We start from the raw sequence: 15,639 nt of genomic DNA, 5'->3' as shown, positions 1-15,639 counted from the left end.
AGACTGTGTACATTGTGTTAAAGAAAACCAAATAAACCTAATAAGTATTATTTAGAATGTTCAACTCATAAAATCGGATCAGAAATGTCAACCGTCTGCTTTTAATAATTCCACCATTCTTCAAAACGCAAACTAACAAAATGCTATTTTCCTATCATTATTATTTCAACTACGTAACATTCTTAAAAAAAATGTTTAATACCTATATACCTAGTATAGTTCAGGATTTTAAAATATAATTCATTGCAACATTATATTAGTTGCATTTATTTCTACGTGATTTTTGATATTACTCATAGAACCATGATCTCATGCTACGTCAAAAATTTATAGTGAAAAGGGTTTCACGACCGTATATTGGATTCCTGTGAAATAAACACTCATTTTTAGTATAGAAATGACCTTTCCTCGCGATCAATCAAGCGCTCTTGATTATATAAAAAATACTATTTTGAAAGTTTTTAAATATTTAATAGAAATCTTTCAGGATGGTACATATATTTGCAGTTAAATTTGTGCAACAATGGCATGCAATAATGTTAAAAATATTACATACCATTTCTTATACCTACTTAATATTTTATAATATTTCTTCCAATCTGTATAATAATATGTATGAAAAAATATTTTAAAACATTATGACTTACAAAAACTGATCAATTAAAATGATATAATGAAATTATGTTCAAATAGTTTAGCTTATATTTATTTCAATATATGATTCTTCAGTTAATGTAAATGAGCATATTGTTCTGATTTGAAAAACATAATACTACGTAAAAAAAGAAACGTTAAACTACCCATTTAGGTGCGTGTGAAATACAAAAACGCCATTTACTAAAAATATTGAATTGTTGACTTGTTTGTGTTTGGAAATAGAAGTTTCATATTTAAATTCGATAATATATATAGATGTGGTCTAAAAATAGACTGGCGCATTTTTATGTTAAATTCAAAATTTAATTAAAGCATAGGTGTTTAAAAATTAAGAACTACCCCTTTGTTCTATTTTTGGAAGGCAAAACTCGAATCCATAAATAATCCCTGTGAACAAATCGACCACATTAGTTAAACGGCACGTCGTCGCAAGAAATTGAGCAGTGCAACGGGGGAACAAAAGCGGAAGCGTGGGCCGATTTAAAGACCAAGTCCCCACATAACTAGGCACGGTGAATTTGTGAATGAACACCGTCGCGGCGCGGGGGAAAGGGACGCCGTCCCGGGCATCGCGGCCTCTCCCTCGCACCGACGTCATTCCTATCTTGTTAATATTTACGGAATATTTCCGCGGCCCACACAACCTGTGGATATAAAGCGAGATCAATACTCTGGAATAAATTCGACCAATCAGATATCAGCTTGAAGATGCGCTGGCCAATGGGTATGGGCTACAGGAGCCGCAGCGCGCGCCGAGCTTTTCATTGAGAACGAGTGGGCGGCTGAGGCTTCGCGGGCGGGCCACCTCTATAAATACAGGGCGCCGAGCTGCGGGCGTCATTCTGCCCTAAGCATTTTCCACAAACGGTTTGGCATACAGCCTACAGCGGCCTAAGAAAATTAAATCAACGAAGTAAAAGTTTTCAAAGAATATACTATCAATAAAAATACATTCTAATTAAATTTTGTCAATTAAAAGTGAAATTGCACACAAGTTATAAAGTGTTTACATCTTGGATACCTTAAATTAAACGGTAAGTTTTTTACTTTAACATTTTTAATATCATTTTAAATATCCAAACATTTAAAAGTGTGTGTTCGATTACTGTTAATAATTAAACAATTATAATAAGTGTTTTTTTTTGTAAATATATATAAAAACGTGGTTAAAGTTTCCCAATCCGTTCTCATAACCTGTTGCCGTGGCGCCAACTCTGTCTGAAGCTTCTTTATAGTTATATTATTGATCGTCCAAAAATAGAATCTCAACGGCTTGGCCCGGCCTACTTTCATTCATAATAATTATAGATATTTTTTGATTTAAGATAATAACATCTAAATTATATTTAATTTAAAAAAAAAATTAAAAAACACATTTACCCGTATATAATACAGAATGACAGAATAATAACTGCAAAATTAATAATCTGTATTTATTTTTATCCAACGGATACATAATGTGAAAACAAATCGACATTAATTTTATTTATTAACAACTACGATTAGAACAGTTACATACAATTAAATCTACAGTATTTACTATTATAGATAATCACTTTATTTTGTATTTTCTAAACTTTCCTTTTCACTATTATTATAATCAATCGTTTTCATAATAATATGAGAAAGTTGCATAATCGATTTTTTATGCTAGGCCTGGTCATTACCTGTTGAAATGAGGTCAAACCAATCAACCTATTTTTATTCGTTGAAACAATTCACAACAGCATTTTTATTACTTATCGATTCACAGCGAATCATGATACAATAAAATAAATTACATTTGCATGAGGAAATGTGCTAATCATAATTAATGAATATATTTATTTGATCGATACTTAAATCACTTTAATTTTGTATTACATACTGAAACGTATCGCAATTTTATTTTTATCTACGTACATCCTTAATATATGTTATACAATGATTGGGAATAGTGACTATATAGAAATTGTTTTTATTTTTTCTCAGGTAGCCATGATAAGGATGACAGCAGCCTTGACGTTGTTGGGGTGTTTTCTGGGAGCCATGGAGGCATCTGGCGCCCCTAATGGAGCACTTCCTGTCTACGGAACAGCACGGTACGGCCATCCGGCGTGGGCATACCGAGCGCCTCCACCATATTATCGACAACCATACCCTTACGCCCAAAACTACCCTGAAGACCTTTACTATCAAATGGATCCGATCATCCACTACCCTTACTATCCAGTAGCCAACCCTTACGCCAAAAATCAAGTATACAGAACTATGTATCCTTATTATTATAATGACAGAATGCGCCCTTACAGCTATTACGGCAACGAAGAAGCATTCGAACCGGCTGAAGACATTCAAGGAGACATCCACGACGATAGTTCAAGGACTATAGACCGCGCGGAATCATTGCCTGTTGGTCAAGAAACTTGGTTTGAAGGCGAAGCTGCTCCTCGGTGGCAGAATGATTATGATGATGTAAATGCGGCTTTCCTGCAAAATTTGATAATGTCTCAAATGTATAATGACGCGTTGGCTAAAAATGGAGATACCACCGCCGAACCCGATGAAGCTCATCACGATGCTGATTATGACGATCATCGCACAGGTGAATATTATGGAGATAGAAACACTCGAGACTTTGAAGACGAAGATGTCAGAGAATTGAAAGCATTAGCTGGAAAGCCTCTGTATCACGTACCTAAAACGAGCGTTTATACTGCACCCAGCGACATGAACAATGATGGTGACAATTACAATAGACAACAGCAATGGCGGCGGGATGTTACTACACCGAAAACTATCCGACGCGAAGAAGATCATTTCAATGACGATTACCAGAATGATGAGCCGTGGATCAACTGGGGAAGCAAACGAAACGATAAATCATCAAGAGTAGAGCGCAAGCAAAAGATTGTGGGAGTCTCTTCGACGACGGCTGCTCCTTCTGTAACTGCAACGACACGATCGCCAGGTGTTGTGCGAGCGCTCAATGGACAAAAAGAAGTGGTGCTGCTGCGGCCTGCCACACCGGTACGACATCCTTTCCCTGGTCCCGTTCTGCAAATGTTGGCGGCCAACTCTGCACAGACCAAACGCACGCCCTCAGTCTACGATACCATTAAGCAGCTCCTGAGTATGGAAGAATCAATGAAGCCTGTAAGTATACAATTCCTTTTTTGCGAAACAATTTAATTTAAAAAAAACTTATTACCTAAGTATTAATGCAACCTTTTCTATCTAGCTTTTTTATAAAATAATTGCAATCGCCTTTCTTTAGGAAAACATTTATAATCGTACTGGATTAAATGGAACTGATACCTGAAATGATTCATAAAAAAATAATAAGTTATTTCCGTGTTGAAACTACATTTTTAATCTTTCCGTTACTAATTATTTTAGTTATTTCCGCATTTATTTTAACGTAATATTAAATAAATGTTATAAAAGATAGAATAATAATAATTATGCGGTAATATGATGAATTTCCTTGAAATAATTTGTTAAGTCACGCTGAAGAATATCGTAGCGGGAAGATAAAAGCAATATAAAATAAGAGGCTTTGCGGGTAGCTTCGATCGTCTCATCCTCCGCCCGGATCGAGCTAAAAATAGCCGCAGAGAGCTTTCATTGAACGCAGCCTGTGTTTTTTCGTATAACTGCGTGCTACGAAAGGGTCACACACTTTTACGTTCAACAATCATAAAAGCTTCTATAAAAAAGCTTTTCAATAAGAACATGAATACAGTACGAAATTACTTAGCTTTTTTATCATGCAGGAAGTCTAAGTAACGACTACTGAATATTTGCCTACTTTTATAATATGTATTAATGGTGTTTTTTCTTTTGTTCGCAGAGCACAGATACTAAGGCGAGAATGCAAAAAAGGTTTGTGGCTTCTGATGATGATTTAGTAGGGGAACTTAAAGGTCTAAAGCGGAGAATACCCGCGTAATTAAACTGTTTATGAAAAATCGAACGCTAATTGATGAACTTAAGAGATATGCATTAATATTATTAATAAAAAATATTTATCAAAGCAACATCAAAAATATATCTTTGAAAGTTTTGTATATTTCTTCATTTTTGAGACTGATTGTGTATATTATTGTACAAAAATTAAACTTACATTATTGTTTTCTAATCATTTTTCTTTCATTTCTGAGAGGTTTTACCTCCACGTCATCAATATAATTCGTTTTAATTCGAATATCTCAAAATCGATACATTATAAATTCTGTACATCAGAGCCAGTATGCCATACCAAAATAATTATAAACGCATATACACGTCATATTTTTTAAATAATAAAGCCGTAATTTTATTGTATTTAAAATTAAGGGCATTAAACATTAAAAATTGAAAAAATCCCCAAAAGTGTTATTTTTGGACTCAGCTCTACACTGGTTCTAAAGTATACAATTTAATATCATGGCAACTCTTAATTATTATTATAATTGATTTGTTTTCCTTGATTTTTCACGAAAGAAGCAAATAACTCACTACTATTAGCTTAATTGTAATTATTGTATAAAAATATTCCAAAAAGCATTTGTTATTACGAAATGCAGACCCCTTCCATGGCAGCTATAGTCGCTCACTGAGTAATTATTGTAAATAAAAATCTTAAATAAGATAATAATTATAAGATAGATAGAAAAATGTTTGTTTTTATAAATGATAAACTTGAAGTGTGGCGTGTGATCATAATATTTCTATAAATAAATGTGGTTTTTATATTCATGTAGATAGATATTTTTGCAAATATATTCTTCTCAAAGAAAAGCCTTTAGACATATATTATTAAAAACAATGTTGCATTATCACAAAGAACATTGTAACTATTTAATACCAAATTTGGTATTAAAAAGGGAAAAAAATTAAATACAAACCAACCATAACTTCAGTTCGACACATCACAAAACACAATATACTTACATCAAATTTGACATTTTTCATAATTTTATTCTACACGATTTCGATTTTTTGTCGTATTTTCTTAAAATTAAAATTGGGAATTAAAATAAATATTAAATATAGATTAAAATGATATCTACTATTGGAAAATGTCTGTACCTTACTGCATTTATAATTAGAAAATAATGATAATTGTCATATTATGAAGAAAAAAAATCATATAGAAATCGATGTTTGCTTATTTTTGTATACATATATTTTATTTTCAATGCGCGTTTATAGATAATATATTTCGAATACATTCAAAACGTAAACGCATATATTTTGTATTTATACAAATCAACCATAGTACAATAGTTATATTGAAGCTGTCATTAAAATAATCAAGTAGAAATAATTATAATTCAAGTCAATCCGCTGAGATAAGTATTACTGAAAATTCCTCTGTAAATATGCTCTGAATTTTCTCAGGTGACATTGACGGTTACTCAAAATTTTCGATATATAAAAACATGCATTTATTTATTCAAGTCTCGGTATTTTTTGGATAATTATAATATTTCAATCTAGATTTAATATTTTCATATGCACAAGCGTGGGTTGGCTTTTTACTACATTTACGACTTAAATTTAAATAATATTCAACTATATTTATTTTAAAATCATTATCAAATATGGTCTGGTACTAACTAATTTATCAGTGCTAATTTATAAATTATAATAATGAAAAAAACGTCTTATGCTCTAATTGACAGTACAGTTTACAAAGCCAGCCCTTAGAATAATGCCTATTTATTACAGAAGCATATATTTAAAAAAATACTAAGAAATTCTTCTCGAATTTCAGTGATATCTCAGCTTTACGAGCTCGCGTTTTTCTCTGCCTATGTTTTTTAAAACATAATAAATGTAAATTTTATGATAGTATTACGGCATTTTGATTTGTTTTATGTACGCTAATTTTTCATCAGTATTATAATTTAATTTTTTTTTTAGATATCATCACACATTCGGCATAAAGAATGATTTCCATTCTCTAAATTAACATATCCCAGCTAATTTATAAACAATAAAATAATTGTCTATGAAATGTAAATATAAAATATGTTAATAATTGTTATAAAATAGAATATTGTATTCTTTATTTTTTACCGATGGCAATGTAGCTAAAACATAAGTATTTTTATACGCAAACTTGCGTACAAAACTTTTTTATAAAATAAATAATTGATAATATAATATCAAATTGCTCCAGCTTGACAACATATTGTGCATGATGTGAGCACTTTGTGATTTTTTTTATCAAAGTAAGTTTTCATTCTTTTGTAACTTTCATAGATATTGATAAGTAACTATCTTTCTTATACATGTATTTATAATGTTTCATTTCATATTGCCAACGGATACTATGATAGCCATCCAACATACAATTATTACTGTTGTATTTTCTGAAAGTAGTTTACCATTGTAAGGCATCATAAATTGGACTGATTGTGAAGTAAAAAATATACGATTGAATATTAAAACTCTTTTACTTGACATTTCCACAACCTCTTTATAATATACTATGACACTCTAATAGAACCCACCACACCTAATCGTAATCGTGCATATCACGATGCGTGATAGGAAACGGAGGCGGCGTCTACCCATGGTTTAAGTTTCCACACATACAACTACCTTTTTCTTTTTAATACGACAGCAGGCAATGAGTCCCATTGATAGTAGTGTAGTAGTAGCGGTGAAATAATAACAGAAACACCCAGGCTTTGAGAAAATCACATAGATGTATTGTGACATCACCGGAGTGAGATGCCAGTGCCTAACACATTAAACTATAAGACTCATACATACAATTTTCCAAAGAGTAGAACATATGAACTCATAATAATAATTATAATATACACTAATAAAATTATGAAGGAACTCTTATATCAATACTATCTAGGTATATAGTAGGTATTAAATTGCAGCGATTTCGATCTTAAAGGGTAATAAATGTTGAGTAAGTATGACAAAAAGAAATATAAACAAGTTTTTAAAAACTAACCTTCCGTGAGAACAAAAAATTAGAAAAGTTTCTAAGCCACGAAAATTCTTTGTTCATCGAATTTATATGTACGATTACGATCTCTGAATAAGATAAATCAAAATTAAGACACATTTTAAGGTAACATGATGAAAATATTGTAGCTATGCCATCGTAATAGATGAGGATATTGGTTTACATGGGGCATCAGTATCGAATAAAGTATTATAAAGTATTTTGTCATTTATTTTCCATTCTGAATTTATCAAACTCTCATCAAACTACATTGAATCGATTGGTGAAGATTTTAAATCGATAATAAAATGATAGCAAAAATGTTTCTTGGCCAACTCCGAGTATCAGTTTAATATCCTAATGCATTCTCACCTGATTATCACGTCTATGCTGAATAAAGTCTGTTGGCAGTTTAAACTATATGTGTTAAATTGAAGACCATAACAATGACGCTCATCAGGACCGGATATACCATAAGGGTAAAGGGGATATAGCCCAGGATCTCCGAATTGGTAAAAAAGGCCCCGCAGCCAGAAAAATTAACTGAAAATATCAACGAAAAAAATATGATCTTAGGAAACAGCTGCCTCTGCGCTAAGCTTGAAAAAAATAGTAAAGTACTTTCAATAAAATACAATGATATTAAAATCATGAAATATGTATTTGTTTTTCAAATATAAATGCGGCACTGATGCTAAGATTCTATGTCTAATCGGTAGCCATCTTTGCAATGGAGGAATAGAACTGGAAAGCATAACGTTAAAACACAGCTAATGAATAATAATTATGGTTATAACTTATATCGATGCATACTTCATATCAAAAAGTTACTACACTGAAGATGAGTATCTACGAAGATAATTAAACTATAAAAAAATCCTACTTCGAAATGAGATGGAGATGATGTGTGATGTCTGACTTCTGCACGCTAAACTTTGACACTTTTAAGGAAATGACCGTCCAAGTTCAAAAACCTGAAAGACTGATTCAATTACAGCACATCTTCCTGGTAAGGATAACTGCGGATAGTGACGTCATAGCAGGAAATATTTCCGACGTATCACATATAGCAAAAGAACAAGGCATCCCAATACAAGGTGAAATGGAGTCTGTCCGTACTACTCACCCCATGCCCTGTATCCTGGGTTATCGAGTCACCTCTGTGCAGAAATAAGCTCAAGCTGATAGTGAGACTAATTTTACATTATCAACAAAAAATATATGTCCTTGGTGGAGAAGCGTTCAGCAACTCTGCCTTGAATGTGATATGTTACAATGCCCTAAATTTGAGCGACTTGCAGACATCCTTGAAAACGTCGAGGGGCACAAACGTCCCGTGGCAATGGAGAAAACGGAAGAGTTCGGCAAGATTTTAAAGTTTTTTTTCTTTTATTTTGTTAACTGTCAATTCATGGTGGAACTGCATTGTATTGTTGTTTAATTTAATAAAACGCATTTTTTTGTAGTACTTATTCCACTTTTAATCAATAAATTAGGACCGGTTTCGTCCGCCTTAGAGGGGGCTGAAAACTTGAAAATGTCCCTCTGAGGCGGACGAAACCGGTCCTAATTTATTGATTAAAAGTGGAATAAACACTACAACAAAGGTACGTTTTATTAAATTATACAACAAGATTTTAAAGTTTTTTAAGAAAATTTGAGAGATGGCCTGAACAACGGATCCTCACTCATCTGACTCATCGGAGAAGAAGCGATATGACATCGGATCGCGATAAAACTATAAAAAAGAAAAGTTTACAATAACTGCTTATGAAATAATAACACCCTAATAATAATATCTAAGCCTAATTAAAATACACGTGTGAGACTTAAAGCTTAGTGTCAACCTGTCAACGAAGATGCTCGAATTACTAATTTCCAGAGTTAGTTTTGCTTAACAGAGGACTGCTGATTGAACCGTTTATATTAATTTTGAGACGTCAAGTTCCTTTCTGGATTGTAAAGGAAAATAATACGATATCCTATATTTAACTACCTACCACTAGGGAATCTAATCCCGAGCCAAAATTTTGATCCCGTGATTTCGGGATTACAATTTGGCGATCAAGGGATACCGGGACTGGTACCGGGATTGGCATGTTTTCGATAGTTAATAATAAATTTGTATATATACAAATAACGTTGAATAAAGTCAGTCAAAAATGTCTAGTAGGTATAATTTATACTATTTAAGACATTTATTGTTAATATCGTGTTCGTTAAATCTTCGACATACATATGTTTAATGGAGTAAATAATATTGTAATATAAATAATAATGTGAAAGTATTTAGAGATACGATAAGAAATAAGAAAGTAAGAAACAGATGTATTTATATTAAAATAAAATATAATATATTGTGTTGACAATAAATCCAATACATATTATAATATAATAAGAAAATTAAACAGTTAAACAATTAAAAAGTGTTACTGAATAGACAAATTTTAAGGGGACCACCATGTTGTTACTAAACCTGTAGACCATTTACATAGATGTTTGTGAGAAAAGTTTATGAGGCAATTGTATGAATCCCCAGCTACAGTCGGTGATATTATAATCAAAAAATCTCGTGTGTGTATGTATCTTCATTGACAAATACTGTTTATAATATTATGCATGCAATACCAATTGATTATGATTCATAAAAAAATTAATCCCAAAAGTTTCGGTTTTATGTTTACCAATCCCGGGATTCATATGTATCGAAAATTGTCCAGGATCCCGGGATTGGATTCACTGCCTACCACCTACATACATAGTAAACAAATATTATTATTTAGCAGTCGCTGGTGTATTCTGTATTTGGGCAATGTTTACTTTTTCACAGCAAATTCTAAAATTAATCGAATTGTTTTTATTTTTAAGGGGGGACATGCTCAGCGTAAGTCAAAATGGAGCTTTTGTTCTATTTTCAAAGCATGATCCTGGACATACCTTAAACGTTGGAGATAATCTATTTATATTTTTGAAGCCTTATTATCCTTTATATTTATTTTAAACATTTGATGACTGCATAAAGTATTTTTATTACATAAAATAGTATTTTTTTAAACCTCTCGCTCTAATGTTTTAGAATATAGTCATATTTCAGTACATAAATGTGCAGTAGTGTTAAGATTTTTTACATTTATTAATTTTTAAACGCATTTATAAAACCATCAGTATAATTTATATCGACATTATTATAGTGAAATATTTACGATAAAAAATTATATTGATAATCTCTGTGATCCCAAATTTGACAAGAATTAGGCATTTTATTATTCAAAAAATCGGCAAGATTAACACATTTGAAGATGATTCTAAAGATACTCATTATAAGCTATGGCAAAAATGTCAGTTGCAAGATGTTGATTAAATTATAATAACATATTGGGGTTTAACCACGAATTCAGTATGTTACAGTTACAGTATGCCATTGTAGAAATCGGATTATAAAAGAGTCGCTCGTACCCGAATGACGAAAAATTCAGATCACTGTGCATACTGTTGACACTACACATATTATTATATTGTGCCTTTCTTGGGAGATTATCAGGCTCAATAATTTTTGTACGGGTTCTAGGGTATGCTGTCTATCTTGTCTGATATGTATATTCCATGTATCTTTTTAAGTTTTATATTGGTTAAATACGGGTAAAATTAACGATCACAGCATTTTTTAAAAAATGCTATAATTTTAAATGCTACCCTTCCTATAATTTAACGCTCTTGAGATACTGACAGCATGGCAGTAGCAATTAGTCTAAATACCAGCAAGATATAATGCAGGAGTTTACAAAAATGACTGAAAAGTAGGTTTAAAGATATATTTTTCGAAGATAAACGAAATAATACACTGCCCAGCTTATTCAAAAGTGATTATTATCAACAGCACTCAAATTGAGCATGTTAACAACTACATCTGTCTCGGCCAACAAATGGCTATTGACGGCATTGATATAATTGACGAATGTATATGACGAGCTTGACAACCAACCAGCCATAAAGCACATCCGAATAGTATCTTCGAGAGAGTCTTTCAATTACATATGCCTAAAGCAAAAATATTTAACCATGTTTTCTACCGGTACAGACGTAGGTACGCTAGTGAAATATTTTCCTTTATTTTAAGAGAAATGTAGGATTGGTATCTATGGGGTGACCAGTAAAACACATGTGATCACTTTTGATATCAGTATATTTTTAGTTAATAAATTATATTATAAAGATGTTAATTTATACTCGTGTATTGCAACATGCTTGTCATGGACTGGTTGAATCAAAGCTGCTACATGACCCCCCTCATAGTGGAATGCTTAAGAGCATACATAAGTGAAACGGCAAATAATTTTCAACAATAGGTGGGACGAAATTTCGCACTCGTCGCCAATCGAAGAGCGGCAGTCGAGATGTGAGCACGTCAATTTGTTTTGTGATGGCGTCGATGGAATATATTATTCTTATATCGTGAAAAGATGACTAAAAACGTTACGCATGTACTCGAAAAATAAAACATGTCAATGAATATATTATTATTATTACTAATATAACAATAAACATAACATTAAATGGACGCATGTTGAATTTTTATGACAAATTATATTTCTTTCGGCAAGCGTCATTTGCACAATCCGCGCGTCGAATAGTCACGATCTTTTTAGACCATGCCTTAGCTGAAGTATAGCCTTAAGAAATGAGATCGTAGCATTGAGATAATTTGATAATTATTACTGTAAAGATAATACTTATTTTAAATAATATAACAATTAAGGAATGCGCAAAGTGGTAATAAAAATGTGGAAATATCAGAAAAGAAACCGATGTACCGTACCGTATGCGTGCCGACGTGCGTATAACATGCATATGTGGGGATTACATCCCTCTTTGTATGAGTCAGGAGAAATCTATTTGCTTTTCCTGACGAACTTTCCTGGCACCTACGAAGCTGACAAAAACACGTTGACGTGGACTGATCTTTCTCTAGCACAAAGTATTTCTTAACAGTTAGATTTTTTTGTGACTGCGGTTTCATTTTTGTGGATCTCTATGTTGTCATATACAACAGTCTGCCGCAATACCAGTGGATATATTGAAAATCGAGAATATAACTTTTCAAAGAATTCAAGTATTTTTTTAGTCGAGGATGTTGCAACATTATTAATATACCTAGCTATTAGAAATTCTGTTTGAAAAGTACCTACTCGTAAGTTGGGTAAGATGGGGATGGCAAAACGATAAGAATTCGTTCTTAAAAAAACATATTTTATTTATATATATGCGAATACATTATTATTATTATTATTATTTCGCTTTCAATCTTGAAAGAGAATATGTATAATTCGCTCTTTTCAACTGTTAACTATTTATTAAGAAAAAAACATTTAAAGGTATTGTTATTGACAGACTTGAAAATATTTCCGAGAGCGATGTCCTCACGTTAGACGAGGCGACCCATTAAAAGCAGATCAATAAATGTTGGGCCTGCAGGGGGTCAGGGGGGGGGGGTGAATTTCTGCAACTACCTGCAATGATGGCCTATTTTCCGGATTCACTTTCAAAACACATAACATTATGGTAACGCTGCGACGTAGCTTGGCCGGTGGAGCACCGGTGCAACGTAATGTTCAGACGTAGAGTATACGTTGTATAACTTAGCGCTTTTTTTGCACGTTTACTACACTGATATGCCTCTTTGCCTGATTACCTCGTATAAAATGAGATCAAATGATATTCACTTGTATTGAAATATGAAGTAATAAATAGATAATATAATAAGTATGTAAAAAAATATTTTTAGAATATATTATATCATTTTCATTCTAGAACCAGAGTGCAAGGTTATGAAGCATATTATACTCTACGCAGGTCTAATTTTTATACGAGTTAAGACATTTTTATTAAATAACTAGCTGACCCGGCAAACGTTGTTCTGCCATATAAATTATTTCTAGTGAATATTTTGGTTGTTAAATAAAAAATAACGAATGTATCGTAAGTGTGTGGGGATCGTATCTATGACAGAAAGAGAAATAGAGCGCTGTAGACGATGACCGCCGATAAAAACAAAAAAACATCAACCATTCATTTTCTCAATTCAAAATGAGTAATGATGTTCATAATGAATGAATTACCTGTGACAAGATCTCGTTGTTTAATGTTTATGCAATATCCGTCTTGTCCCTTCCATAAAATTAGCGGATATTGGAGAGCGTTGTATGAACGGTGTGTGTCAGCGATGAGCTCCAGATTATTGTTTCTTCTTCGAATCACGATTTCTCGCGTCGATGTGCGGTCGCCAACCATGATTCCAGCAATATCGTCAACAACAGGAGCATTGAATCGACGCACGTGCTCTCCAGCTGGTGTTTTATCAGGATTGATGACAATATCGTGATTGTCACTTTGCAATTCGTGCATGTGTGCTTTGAAGAATTTCAATAATTCATTGTGCTCATTCAACAGGGCGTCCAGTTCGCCGACGATGCGCCTGGCATTACGTCGCTATAGGATTTGTTTCCCGAATAGACCAAATGTCAATTTTACAGGAGACGAAAAACAAATTTCACTGTCGTATATTTAAATATCAGTAGATGTATTAATCATTCTTTCTACATTGTATGATTGCAACATTATCTAAGAATAGATTCCAAGAATAATATACTGGTATAAATCATTAAATGCACAGAAAATGCGTTTTATTTACAAGTACTCACTGTGGATATTCGGGAAATTTTTAGCGCTCTCTGAGAATAATGGATTCGGGACAAAACAAGGATATTCGGGATTTAAGACCGTAGCGTATTGCTGCACGGCCCACGGATTACTGAGTGGTCAAAAAGTACGCGCCTCAAATGTTATATTTATTTACACGATAATTGTTAATAATTACTTCTACTATTTAAATACTTAATGATAATAATTACCCAAGTTCGTATGTAATAATAACATGCGGCAATCGCTTTTTCGGGTTTTTTCGGATTAAGTAATAAAATAGTTTTTAAGTAATTAACTATTTTTTTATTGAACGAAGATTTAAGAATGTACCATTCTAATAATTGAATATGCATAATTTTTAAAATCACTTCTGAGAAAATATATTATAACCAATAGAAAATACCTTTTTGAAAAAAGTAAGACACCCGGCAGGAATCGACCCTGCATCTCCTGGGTTTACGCCCCAGTCCACGAATTATCCGATATGCTACGAGGTGACATACTTATGACGACAAACTTTAACTATTGGCCTTTTAATACCTGCTCATCAGCACTCTTCAAAATCAAGCAACTATTGGCGATCGGTTTTTGTCTATTAAATAAAAGTAGGTGTCTACTACTTCAATTACTAACCGACGTCACAGATTTCTCCAATGTTTGATGATGGTACTAACTCGTACTTGCTAACAATTTTATATTAATACTTTTTCCAAAAAAAAATCTATGTATATATATCTGTATATTATTATATCTATATATTTCTATTATTAACAATTAAACTTATTACAAACCACCAAATAATATTATATATTTACTATTGTAAGGAATAACAACACAAAATAATAGCATGTATAAATTAATTACCATTGGCTGCTAATATTAGGTAGGTACCAATATCCAAGTATATAATATTCACCAAATAAATAGTTACTAACATACATATTAAATTTAATTAACTATCAGCGCATTCAAAAATAAATAATAGCATCGCCTTTCTTTTCATAGAAATACCTAGATTAAAAGTAAAATAAAGACAAACAATGTTTGATTAATAATAATTTGAAATAATAATTATTTTTTACGTCATAGTAGTTTCCGGGTCACACTGTAGAATTCATATAACCGTTGGGATTTTGTGTCATTTATCAAAACAAAATGCAGTTATTTAGGTTGAATTACTCACTTCCATAACTCTACTGTAAGTTCAGGACGAATTGGTGATATACCAGCTATGAATGATCTCTTCAAATTTGATAAATTCACTATTAAAACAATAGTAACTTTAAAAACAATATCAATAAGACGAAATTTGAAAGAGGACTCCGGACGGCCAAAAAATATGAAAG

General features: G+C 32.2%; 1 protein-coding gene across 2 annotated transcripts; it reads left to right on the top strand.

The window, feature by feature from the left end:
- The first annotated feature begins 1,514 nt into the window (after positions 1-1,514).
- LOC147078460 (uncharacterized) lies at positions 1,515-5,638 on the top strand. 2 transcript variants are annotated; one of them, XM_085957162.1, is made up of 4 exons: positions 1,515-1,691; positions 2,629-2,738; positions 2,949-3,792; positions 4,490-5,638. In XM_085957162.1, the coding sequence occupies exons 2-4, from the start codon at positions 2,635-2,637 to the stop codon at positions 4,586-4,588; spliced, it is 1,047 nt and encodes a 348-aa protein (XP_085813288.1). In that variant the 5' UTR covers positions 1,515-1,691; positions 2,629-2,634; the 3' UTR covers positions 4,589-5,638. The 2 variants fall into 2 exon arrangements, with proteins under 2 accessions (XP_085813288.1, XP_085813279.1); XM_085957153.1 differs by having other exon boundaries at positions 2,629-3,792.
- The last annotated feature ends 10,001 nt before the right edge of the window (positions 5,639-15,639 follow it).

This window comes from Rhyacophila brunnea, unplaced genomic scaffold (genome assembly GCF_057557595.1).
Source record: "Rhyacophila brunnea isolate RB1 unplaced genomic scaffold, BYU_Rbru_1.0 scaffold_11, whole genome shotgun sequence".
Classification (NCBI taxonomy): domain Eukaryota; kingdom Metazoa; phylum Arthropoda; class Insecta; order Trichoptera; family Rhyacophilidae; genus Rhyacophila; species Rhyacophila brunnea.
The sequence above is the reverse complement of the archived record's forward strand: the minus strand, read 5'-3'. Positions and strand labels throughout refer to the sequence as shown.

What these genes read in the sequence shown, in the direction of transcription:
- LOC147078460 (XM_085957153.1), top strand. Translation starts at nt 2,635, where the DNA reads ATGATAAGGATGACAGCAGCCTTGACGTTGTTGGGGTGTTTTCTGGGA. An exon ending in TGGAAGAATCAATGAAGCCT is followed by an intron (nt 3,793 to 4,489) that starts GTAAGTATACAA and finishes TTTTGTTCGCAG; the next exon opens with AGCACAGATACTAAGGCGAG.